We start from the raw sequence: 12,489 nt of genomic DNA, 5'->3' as shown, positions 1-12,489 counted from the left end.
GGGCTTCCCCTCACTTGGCCCCGATTGTTATTTCTGTTCTCTGGGAGACTCAGCCCGAGAGTGTGCCATGGGTGGATAGGAACAGCAATGAAATGTGCTTAAGATTGGAAATTCATAGGTTCCCTTTCCTAGTTTTGTGTTCCTTACCCACCTGCCTCTCCCATCCCAAAGAATAAAAATAAAATCCTTAATATTCTATTAGGCATGGTGGCCGTAACGCTTTAGTATAAGATCTAATAAACCTGAGAGTGTGAGGGATTTTTCCACTAGGCAAAGCCTAATTTTAGCAAACCTTTCCATTTTTCAGGCTTCAGATGCCTGCTGTTTTTTTTTTTTTTAAAAAAAAAAGCTTGTATGTAGGTCAGACTCCCACCAGTATATGCTTTGATACTGCTGTTCTGAAGCCATATCTCTCTATCTCTCACCTTCCTCTCTACTGGAAAAGGAAATACCTGAATTTTTTTTTAATGGAAAGTACATATACACACCCTTTATTTTGTTTGGTAAGGCCTGCTCCGGTTCATTTTAGGTATCTGTAGGTCAGACTTATTCATGTTTATTGAGGTAATGGAAATGCCTTCAGACATTGTCATCCATTTAAAAGTGGTAAGGGGCTTCCCTGGTGGTACAGTGGTTAAGAATCTGCCTGCCAATGCAGGGGACACGGGTTCGAGCCCTGGTCCGGGAAGATCTCACATGCCGCGGAGCAACTAAGCCAGTGTGCCACAACTACTGAGCCCACGTGCCACAACTGTTGAAGCCCGCGCGCCTAGAGCCTGTGCTCCACAACAAGAGAAGCCACCCCAATGAGAAGCCCGCGCACCACAATGAAGAGTGGCCCCGGCTTGCTGCACCTAGAGGAAGCCTGCGTGCAGCAACAAAGACCCAACACAGCCAAAAATAAATTAAAAAAAAAAAAAAAAAGTGGTGAGACCTATATCAGAAGGCAGAAAACCCAAGGACATTTAGATTACTAAAGGACAGGGGTTGGGTTTCCCTGGTGGCGCAGTGGTTAAGAATCCACCTGCCAGTGCAGGGGACACGGGTTCGAGCCCTGGTCCAGGAAGATCCCACATGTCTCGGAGCAACTGAGCACGTGCACCACAACTGCTGAGCCTGCGCTCTAGAGCCAGCGAGCCACAACTACTGAGCCTGCGTGCCACAACTACTGAGCCCGTGTGCCGCAACAAGAGAAGCCACCACAATGAGAAGCCCACGCACCACAACAAAGAGTAGCCCCCGCTCGCCACAACTAGAGAAAGCCCGTGCGCAGCGACAAAGACCCAACACAGTCAAAAACAAAATAAATAAATTTATTTTAAAAAAAAAGAAATCAGCTTTTCCACGGAAAGAAATACCCTTTTAAGGCAGGGTGGTGTAAAGGAAAGGAGAATGAGCCTTAGGGTCACACAGCTCAGTCTCTTGTTCCTTGTGACTTTCAACCAAATTCCATAGCCTCTCTGAGATTTCGTTTCCTTATCTTGAAACTGGGCCCTTACTTCAGCCTTCCTAACAACCTGAAGGATTCCATGAGACAACTGTCTTTACCTGGGAATTGACAGGCCCCAGCTCAGAGCAACATTCTGTACCCTCCTTGTCCTCTAAATCCACTGCCATAGGCACCCCAGCACCTCTGGGTGGCACAGGGGCATCACCTCACTCTTGGTGTTTCTTGCTTTCCTGAGAAATGTTTGTCTGTGCAAGGTCCCACAGTGGAAGTAAACTGTTTTTCTTCTAGTTCTTCCTTTTTGCTGCCACCTTTCCCAAGGAGCCATTGTCCTCTCATACCTTAAATACCCATACCCCAGTGGCTTTATGGCTCTGTTTGTGACAGGAGGATAGAAGAACTTTGTTTTACAGAAAGCTTCAGGATTTATAGCAAGAGAAAGGAAAGGTTTTTTCCAGCTGTTGGGCAAATAGCCTTGGAAAACCCTAAAGCTACTCTGTCCCAGCTTGTTGCCATAAAGATGTAGGGAAATAGGTAAATGGGCCACTGCCGCTGAGCAGGTAGCTTTGGAAACAGCACTGATGGGCCTGACAGCCGAGCCTGCAAGGCTTTTCCCATTGTGTTTTGGTAGGTATCACCTTGTGTCCATGTGCCACTGATTCCTCTTTGCCAGATTGTTTCTGGAGCTAGGTGTGGGTTGAATACCTGACCCATCACTTTATTGGCAGCAGCGTTTGTATCACATAGTCTGCTGGAAGACAGATGGGCCCCCTTCCACCAGACCTTCATCCTCAGAGTGCACTGTATTGCAAACACCAGATCTGAAGCCAGAGTACCCAGGTCAGAGCTGGGCTCCCCTCTTTATACACTTTATGACTTTGGGTGAGCTACTCAGTCTTTGTTTTCCCCTTTCATAAACGTGGTAACTTACAACAACAGAAATGTAGGTCTCACAATTCTGGGAGCTGCTAGAGCAAGGTCATGTTCCCTCCAGGGGCTCTAGGGGAGAGTCTGTTCATTGCATCTTCCAGCTTCTGGTGTGTGGTAGCATTCCTTGGCTTGTGGCCACGTCTCTCTTTATTCCATCTTTACCTTCCTTCTCCTCTGTGTCTTTTCCTCCATGTGTCCCATATAAGAACACTTGTCATTGGGTTTAGGGCCCACCAGAATAATCTAGGATGATCCTAACTCAAGGTCCTTAACTTAAATCTGCAAAGATGCTTTTTCCAAATATGGTTACATTTACAGGTTTCAGGTATTAGAATGTGTGCATTATCTGTTTGGGGGCCACCATCCAACCCACTGCAAGGTGCTGTAAAGTATATTTGATAAAATTATTTATTGCAGGAAGCAGAGCAGTTTCCTTATTGTTGATATAGTGAAGAAGAAAACATGGTGTCTGGAATTAAAGTTTACCTCTCAGATTTTTTTTTTTAATGCTGACTTTTATATGAAGTCCTTTCACAGGAGCTGTTTCATTTGAGCACAGAATAGTGTGGTAGAAAGAGAATTGGATTTAGAATCAGAAGACTTGGATCTCATTGCTCTTACAAGTTCTGTGACCGTAAAGAAGTCTCTTGACTTTTCTGAGCTTCTGTTTACTGTCTATAAAATGAGAATATTTGCCCTGCCTCTCATAAGGCAGAGTCAGTGGCATAATAAGGCACCATAAGAAATAAACAGTTTCCCTGATCATACAGCGAGAGTGCAGCAGATATTTAGCATCACTCTTTATAATAATCTCAGGAAACTGAGGCTCCGGGCATCCTAAATGACTTGTCCAAGACCACTCATCTGGGTCGGCGTGAAGTGGAAGTGAGATCACATTGTTCAGCTTCCAGTCACGTTCATCTTCACTTTCCCTGTCGAGAATGGTATTGGGTGGCTCTCTGACTGGGATGCTCACTGGTCAGCCAGGAGTTTGGACAACCCACACCTTGCTCTAGACATCAAAGTATAAAAACTCTGTCAGACTGTTTTGGACGACATTGGTTAGGACTGAACAGTTGTGTGTCTCTTAGCACACACCTGGTCTATGCTCTTCCTTCTTTCTTTCTCCCTTACTCAGTACTCTTTCTGGCCTTTTTTGTAAAGGCATTCTTCAGTGTTCTGCTGTTGCTTTTCTGGAGAGAGAGACCTGAGACGGGCTGGCAAAATGTTCTTCCTGACTTGCTCAAGGCCTCTTGTCCAGGTTGAACTGGGTAGAAGGAGGGAATCTGCACCCATTGATAAACACAGGCCGTATTATCTGTTCTAGTGAATGGCTTCATCACAGCAAATCCACTGAAAGTGTTCTTTCATCTCCAGGTTGGGATTCTGTAGGTCTGGACTTCATACTAGGCCTCCTGCCCCCAACAATAGCAAAAGTATCTCCTCTTGCCCTGTCTCACCACCTGGAATACCATCAGAGAATCATTAGTAGAGACTCAGAGAGTGGAAAAAAAAAGCATTGTGTTTAGTAATGGCCTCACAGGTGTTTGGTAGGAAGGAAGCTGGGAGAGTTACAGAGGACCCTGATTCTTAGAATAAGGCTCTGTGTGTGCTACTTATTGCCCATTGGAAACTTTGAGAGTTCTGTATCTTCCCTTCACCCCATCTCTGTGTTCCACTGGAATGACAGCCAATTCCGCACCTCCTGTTCCCAAAGCAAAGGTCCTTCCCCATTCTCTACACTTCACATTGCCAGTTAGGTGCCAAATCCGAATTCTTTCTCCTTCTCAGCTTCATACTCACCCCTCCTCCTCGTTCTCTTACCCATCCCCAGGAAGCCTGTAGGGTGCTGTTCTCAACTCTTATCTACTTATCCTGCCCTCATGCAGGGGCTGCCCTCATGCAGCCCCTACTTCTCTGCAAAAGCTCTCTTCCTCTGCTCTAGGCTCAGACTCCTCTACATCCCTTCTTAAAGCTTTCCATCACACAGAAAATCAGGCCCATGTTCCTCGTTTCTCCAAAACCTTTCACCCAGTCCCCTGTAGCCTTACCGGCCAAGTCCCTCACCCCATTCTGTGTGTGTGACTCGTCCGGTCCCCTTTGCTTTGATTCATGTCAGACAAACCAACCATGGACAACTTGGCTCTGTAGCCTGGGCACTTTTTTTTAATAACCTTTTGAGCTTGTTACTCCTCAGTGAAATGCAGGTGATACATAATAAGGTGATGCAGTTACCTCAGAGGGGATGGCGAGTATGAAGATGCTACGTATAAATGGAACAATATTCATATTATTTTCTGATTATGTAACTCAGGCTAGGCCTTGTGCTTAGGATAGTCTGCTGTTATCCTGTTCCTAATTCCCCTCCTTCACTTTATATACACAATATCCAAAGTCCCAAGTCATTCACAAGTTGGTCTTGATTAACCAGAAGGTATTGTTTTCTTTTACTTCTTCCATAGTTTTCCCTTGATTTGCCTGCCACACCTTCATGTGTACTCATCCTTTGTATGGCTTGTAATATACTTGGCATTTGTTTTTTTATCTCTTGTGCCATTCCCTACGTGGATAGACTCTTCAGCATGGCCTAAATCTGTCCTAGCACTGCGGCACAGGCACCCAGCTTTAATTACTGAAGTTCAGTGGTGTAGGAGTAGTGGTAGTGTCAGCCCAGCACCTGCTCTTGCTTTCTCTGAGGTGATTTGATCAAGTTGTCCTCCAGCAGATGGGTCTCTGGGGCTCCTCTGCTGTACTTTTGCATGATTTCATTATAGAGCACAGGAGTGTGGGCCAAAGGACCCAAAACTTGCTGTCTTTTTCATTCTGAGGCATAAGGTTGATGCCTCCCTACGCTTTTAAAAAATAGTCCCCCAAAGACAGTGGACCACTTCTCTTCCTGACTCTTGTATCTCACTGGGGTTCTCTTCATTGACACCCTGTAGTGAAAGGCTCCGCTCTTTGAGTCCTGGCTCATGGAACAGACACTGGAAATAGATGGTGTGAGGCTCGAAGCTTTGTGTGTCTTTCTTAAGACAGGCCTTTTTCTAAGCACTGACAGAGAATTCTTCACTTGAGTTATCTCCAGTACTGCCAGTTAGCTGTCTGGTAGTCCCATCTTCCAAGCTTGAACCTCAAGCGTTCTTATTTCCAGCTGTCTCAGGACTATGCCTAGAAGCCTGTGTTCAGTTTCATATAGTTGACCTTACATAGGTGTGTTAATGTCCCTAGATTAAAAAAAGAAAGAAAGAAAGAACTGCAATAGGGCTTCCCTGGTGGCGCAGTCGTTGAGAGTATGCCTGCCGATGCAGGGGACACGGGTTCGTGCCCCAGTCCGGGAAGATCCCACATGCCACGGAGCGGCTAGGCCCGTGAGCCATGGCCACTGAGCCTGCGTGTCCAGAGCCTGTGCTCCGCAACGGGAGAGGCCACAACAGTGAGAGGCCCGCGTGTCACAAAAAAAAAAAAAAAAAAAAAAAAAAATCAAAGAAAAAACTGCAATAGATTCTCTTTCCTTATTCTGTAGAGATTATAATTTGTCCTCATATGTAGCTTCAGCCTTGGTTTGTGCCCATTAAACAATTCTCCTTTGTTTGTGGCTCTTTAAAGCCAAGCCCAGGAGCCAGACCGCTGAGTTGAAGAATTAATACATATCCACCACCATACCTAAGGGAGGTGTGGCTAACTGCAACCAAATCTGGCCTATCTCCTATTTTTGTAGGGACCATAGGCTAAGAATGGTTTTTACAGTTTAAGTGGTTGGGGAAAACTTGAAAAAATGTTTATGTCACATGAAAATTACGTGAAATTCACATTTCAGAGTCCCCGTAAACAAAGATGTTTAGGTAACCTATTTGTTACACATTGTCTGACTGCCTTCATACTACAGTAGCAAAGTTCAATAGTTGTGACAGAGGCCATATGGCCTGCCAAGTCCAAATACTTACTGTCTGGCTCTTTACAGAAAAAGTTTGCTGAAAGTTCTAAAGACTCAGTGTGAAACTGAATGCAGGAGGTGTTTCATTGTCCTTATGTCTAGCGTCTCCCATTATGCACATCAAAGCAATAGGAAGAGGTGAAGGAGTTGCCTGTTTCCCATATGTCTCCCCCACCATGGTTCTCCAGAGCCAGTGCTTCCTGGTTGGGGAGAGAGGGAGAGATTTTTTTGTGAACAGGACTTTAGGATTCCAATTAGAATCCCTTTTTAATTGTGATTTCACAGTATTGATCAATACCCATTCAGGCATACACATTCCCACATAACCTGTGCATGAAGCTCAATCTGGACTGAGCTTCAGTCCTTGGGCTGTGCACTGACTTGCTGTTAAAGTCCTTCTCTCCGCTCCCTGTGGTCTTTGCTTGGCATTTTGTGTCCTCAGGAAGATATTGGACAATCCATTGTTCACCCAAACTAAACAGAATGAACACTTTCTTTTAAGGATGTTTGGTAACTGCTTCTTACAGCTACTGCCTACCTATAGCAGGGTTTAGGGTAATCATTCATATCACACATCTGCCCCATTATCCCTCTGTCCCCCCACCCCACCCCAAATTAAAAGCTGGACAGAGAGATTATTACAGATTATTGCTCTGTTGATCTTTCTGATTGTTTTGGAGGGTTAGGTATTTGTCTGTATTTAGCAGTCTCGGGCAGTGAGTTGATTCCTTTTTTTCCTAGTACATTTACCTCAGTACTTTAAATCTCCCTCCACAGGTCAGATACCAGGTCCAGGTTCCATGATGCCTGGGCAGCCCATGCCAGGCCGCATGATGTCCACCGTTGCAGCCAACATCCACCCCCCTGGGAGTGGCCCTACCCCTCCTGGTATGCCTCCAATCCCAGGAAACATCTTAGGACCCCGGGTACCCCTCACGGCACCTAACGGCATGTGTAAGTAGCAAGGTGGGAGATGCATTACCCCCGGGTCTTTTAGGGAGGGCTGTATACAGGGAGGCAGGCTTTTTGTTCTCTCTGGGGTTTGACAGGTCCATGGACAGTATGACCTGTGAGAGTGGGTTCCAAAAGACTGGTTTTTTAGTCATTGCTCTTCAGCTCCCCTGATGGACAGGTACCCAGGTGATGAGTGCAAAGTTAGTCGGGCTCTTATGCCATACATAACCTTCATGGCATGCACTCGTGACTCCAGGGTCTGTTGGGAGGCCAGGGGCATGCCTTGCCCACTCCTGATTAAGCCTATGTAATTTGAATCTTGGAAGACATACAGAGCTACTGGTAGTTATTTTCCCTATAGGAGCCTTTTATGGATTCAGGGTTTAAAAGTGGTAGGTGTAAAGAAAAGAATAGGATCTGGTTTAGGGCAGGAATAACAAGTAAGTTTCTTGTAGCCATTTTGATATATTCGTAGTGGCTGCTTAGACTAAGGAAGGAGTATTTGGGCTGTGTTGAGAAGGAATTTGAGGTCTTAGCAGGCTCCATGGAGAAGGCACAGATGCTGCTGAACGATGTCTGCCTGGTGGTATGTGCAAAGCCAGCTAGCTCATTTCTGCCGTGGGGCCCTTGTTCTGCTTCAACCCTGGCCTCCAGAGGATTGCATCAGAGCCTGGCCTGCTCTTTACTCCTGTAGACCAGGAGTAACGATCCCAAAATGCAGCCGATAGTGGCCATGTTCCCAGCCACATCTGTGATCCCAGGTCCATTTAGAAGTCACGTATGTGAGGAGGAGTTAGCTCCTGTTCACAATACAGAGAGCTAGGACGCAGACGAATTCCTGGCCTCCAGGAGCTTTAGTTGGGAAAATACGAAATGAACAAGTGGATAGTAGTATAGGGTTTATCATAAGTTACGCGAGGCTATGAAGTGACTTGAGTTCACTATAGTTCTCTGGGAGACTTCCTAGGGCCAGGAGGCAGGGACTATCGACAGAGGTACATCTCCTTTCTCATTGGACCCACAGGGGCAAGGACAAAGTAGCTGCACAGAAGAAAGACAGCAGTTGAGCTGGGTCAGTATAGGATCACAATAGAAAAAAGTATCTCTGTTGAGTCAGTGAGTGATCAGAGGCCATAGTCTAGTGGGTACCTCTTTTCCTTGGCAAGAAAATCCTTGCCTTGCCGCCTTACAGGCAGTATACAAATGTGCTGGCTGATAAGGAGGTTTGACCAGTTTGCCCTTCCCCTTTGCAGAGATAATGTCATTGGTCTTTACCACTGTCATGTCCTGCTGGTAACCCACGATTTGTGTACAGGATTCCATCCTAAAGGGCCCTCAGTGGAGCACCTTGAGAATGTGGAAGGTTTGCTCCCGATCATTTCCTGCCACAAGTGAATTTCAGGGATTCTGAACCACTGACTTGGCTCCAGGGCACTGGGCAGGCCTCATCAGGCAAGTCGCTTCCCGTCTCCAGGCCCTGGTTTTCTCCACTGCAAGATGACACAAGGGATTAGATCAGTGGGCTTCAAAATGCTTTGAAGAGCCTTAGCAGTTTGGTGGAAACCTCCTAGGGGGAAAATTGGGTGAATTGACTGGTAAGGAAGGCTGCAGTTTAATTATTTGTTTCATACGTTTTCATTTCCGGCAAAATCTAGTTTAAAAATTCCTGGATTAAATTATATCCGGGGTTCCTTTGAAAAGCAGCTAGAATTGAAACAGGAAAGAGCCCCAGACACTCATACTAATTGTTCCCTTCAGGACCTGACCTAGTTTTGGCCAAAAATCCAAGGACTGCAGTTCACGAGCTGTGGGGCCTCCCAGGACTGTCCAACTTGTCAGCAGCTGTCTCAAGTGAAGCTGTCTGGCCCTGCTGGAGATAGTTAGTATCAGCAAGAAGTTTCTGATAATCTGTTTTGTGCCCAGCTAGGCTAGGCACTATGAGAGAAAGAAAAGAAGACACAGAACTTGCCCAGGAAGGAGCTTATCATTTAACTGAAGAAATAAAATTAGCAGTGAGAACCATTAAAACACAATAAAATCAAAATACAATTAAGTTCTGAAAAGGTCTGGAGTGATTCTTGGAAGGGGTGGGCCTTGAAGGAGATTGGGGCAGGTTCAGACACCTCCCCACTCCCCCAACCTCATGGGTCGGGGGAAGCAACATGAGCAGTGACCTGGAGGTCCAGATGGACCTGCACCACGTAGATCGCAGCAGCAGCAGTGCCTCACAGGTGATAAAGAAACCTCCTTCTTAAGTCATTTTTCTCTGAATGGGCTCTTCCCCGAGCCCCTGTGTTTCCAGCAATGATGAGTTACTTCTGGATGTGTTTGCAGATCCCCCTCCGCCGCAGCAGCAGCCACCTCCTCCACCACCTGCAGATGGAGTCCCTGCGCCTCCCGCTCCAGGCCCACCAGCCTCGGCTGCGCCCTAGCCTGGAAGATGCAGGGGACGTCCACGCCCAGCGCCACCAGCTGGAGTGGGGATGACAGACAGGACTTGTATTCCTCAGCTTCCTTGGGTTTCTTTCAGGATTTTTCTTCTTGCAGCCCCAAGCACACATCCCATATTTCCCCATTTCTCTTGCCACCCCTGTCCGTGCTCTGACACATCTTGTGTTAGGTCCTCCTCCAACTCTCGGGGAAGCCTGTGGTGACAGTGTGCCCTGGTCATTCCTAAAAATACCCAGCGTCTCCCTGTCCTGGTATGGGGTATGCTGACAGTTTATCTGCAGGTCCTGTCAACATTAGTATTTCTGTGTCTGTCATTTTTGCTCTCCTGCAGTTTTTTTGCTTTGTCTTATGCTTTTATGGATAATGCTTTATAATCATTATCTTTTTCTCTTTTGGGGGGGTCGTTACTGCTTTAAAGGAGAGCATCCTAAGTTAATAGGAACCAAAAAATAGTGATGGGCAGAGGGGATAGCCAGAAGGGATAAACCTTAAGGCATTATAAGTGACCTTATTTCTGCTTACCTGAGCTAAGAATGGTGCTGATGGTGAAGGTTCATGAGACTTTTGCCACACATGGATGCACCAGAATTAAAAGAGATGGGGAAAGGGATCCCACTGATTTCATCCCTAGTGAGGACTGTGAGAGCCTCCAGCCTGCCTGGCAGAACATCCCCCTTTAGTCCCTGGTAGGGGAGAGCACAAGCATTAGAACAGATCCACTTCTTCCCCAGGCCCACTGGTTCTGGTTTTCTATGCAGATGGTTTGTTAGATTCTGGGGGCGGGGTGGGGGGCTTGTTTTTCTGAGGGCAGTGTGAGCTTTGAGGGCTGCATTTGGGAGGCATTCCTTAGTTCCCTAGACTAGCCAGGAAAGTTTTGGGCGTGTAGGGCAACGGCCACCCAATGAATCTAGCCCACTATTCACTGCTTTGTATGCATTCTTTTTTTCTCCCTCTTTAAAAAAAAAAAACCTTAAAAAATAAAAGAGTAAGTAGATAGTTCTGATAAACATTTTAGCTCATGGAACTTGGTTAGGTTGGCTGGGGGTACAAGTCCCCAAACTACCTCTTGCAGTAGCCAGGGTGAAGGATTTAGTGAAGCGGTACTTCAGGTTTGGGATGGGATTGGAGAAGTGGGGCAGGATCAACAGCCCCTCATCCCTTCTCCCTTCCCTGTCTGAGATCTCACATTCCATCTATCACAGGGTTGTCAAGGAGATGCTGTGGGTACCAAGGAACTCAACTTGGCAATCAGAGCATCATGCTTTGAGGGTGAGGTGCTCGGGCTAGGAGAGTGGAATACCATTCCAGAGGAAGAGCCACAAAAATGCCTTAATATGAGCCCATTTCTACCCCTGCTGATGAGTGACTTAAAGAGTTCTTGGTTTTCTCTTCTTGTCCTTCTTCCTTCCCCTCTGTCTTTCCATGGGTGGGGAAAGGGTGTTTTGAGTAGAGCTTGATTTCCAAAGCACCTGACCTCTTCACAGTCTCAAGTGGCAGTTTCATTTAGAATGCAAAGTGGAACATCTTTTGGATACCTTTTCTATATATTCTATAAAGCTTTACATATGTGAGGGTGTGGGAAGGTGTTTATAAAACACCCTAGAACTTTCTTCCTTAATATCAGAAAGCAAAAAAAAAAAAACGGAAAAAATTAAACCACAATTAAGATTTGCCTTTCGAACCCTCAGGTGTTACCTCTAACCAGGTGGCCCTGGTCACCATCAGAGTACTGGAACCAAGGAGACCTTGTTCCTTTTTTGAATTTATTCTGGACTCTTGGAGTGGAAATGAGCTTGTTCCTACTGGAGTTTAATTCCATTGCTTTTGACTCCAGAAAGACCCCCGTGCCTTTTGACAATGGCCAGGGTTTTATTTTCATACCAGTCTTTCCCAAAGGAAACTCATTCCAAATACTTACCTTTTCCACTGAGATCTTAGAAAGAAAATGGAATTCTGGTTCATACTGTGGTCTCTTGTAACCTCAGGTCTTTAATGTGATCACTTTCAAATTTAAAAGATCCAGGTGGAATTATTTTTACTGTGCTGGTAATCTACAGAATACCTAAATTCTTACACTGTTATGTTTCAGTATAAGTGGTGACTTTTTCTCTTTATGTCTGATCTGGTTTCATTCCTGTAATACAGCCACCCGATTTTGTGAGGGGGGGAATAATATGTGGTTTTTGTACAAACATGTTTCTCAATGTGTTACTTTGGAAAAGTGAAGAGAGGGGGTTTTGGGAGATTGGAAGAAGTTCATCAAGAAGGCCTAATCTCCCTCTTTTTCAGTGAATAAATGGAACATCAATTTCTGGATTCTAGTCCCATTCTCTGCGTTCATGTACCAGTTTCTTCATGTGTCCCAAGAAGAGTCTAAATATTCAGCCTCACCTGGTCTTGGTCATCAATTAATGTTCAGTGGTGCGGGTTTCCTGACTGACTGACCACCTTCTCACCTTTATGAGGCTTAAGGAACATATGGTTGATGTGCCTTGCCCACTTTTTATTTCCATGGTCAAAGTGGAGAAAGATGAGTGGAAGTTCTCCAGGAAGGGTGGCCAACATCCTGGCACCTCCAAGAGAGGAGTAATTTTGCTTGGTGCAGTAGAGAATGTTTGTCAGGTTGCAGTTTAGACAGCCTCAAGTTGGAGGCCGGCATTGAGGGCAGATGATTCTGTGAACTTTGATACGCTCTCATGGACAGCCTTTGAGCACCCACAGGTGCACGCCCTGTGCAGAAAACAGAAACCAGTGCTTTCAAGATGCTTGTGAA

The 12,489-nt window shown here is 45.9% G+C and overlaps 1 protein-coding gene across 1 annotated transcript in view; it reads left to right on the top strand.

The window, feature by feature from the left end:
- The window catches only part of SMARCC1 (SWI/SNF related, matrix associated, actin dependent regulator of chromatin subfamily c member 1), a 182,434-nt gene extending 170,404 nt beyond the window's left edge, over positions 1-12,030 (top strand). Inside the window, exons 27-28 of the mRNA XM_060109245.1 lie at positions 7,089-7,265; positions 9,600-12,030. Coding sequence (XP_059965228.1) covers positions 7,089-7,265; positions 9,600-9,697 — 275 coding nt within the window. The 3' untranslated portion in view covers positions 9,698-12,030. The remainder of the gene's footprint in view (positions 1-7,088; positions 7,266-9,599) is intronic.
- Positions 12,031-12,489: the final 459 nt, after the last annotated feature.

This window comes from Mesoplodon densirostris, chromosome 10, assembly GCF_025265405.1.
Source record: "Mesoplodon densirostris isolate mMesDen1 chromosome 10, mMesDen1 primary haplotype, whole genome shotgun sequence".
NCBI lineage: Eukaryota > Metazoa > Chordata > Mammalia > Artiodactyla > Ziphiidae > Mesoplodon > Mesoplodon densirostris.
This window is presented reverse-complemented; position numbering and strand designations above follow the sequence as displayed.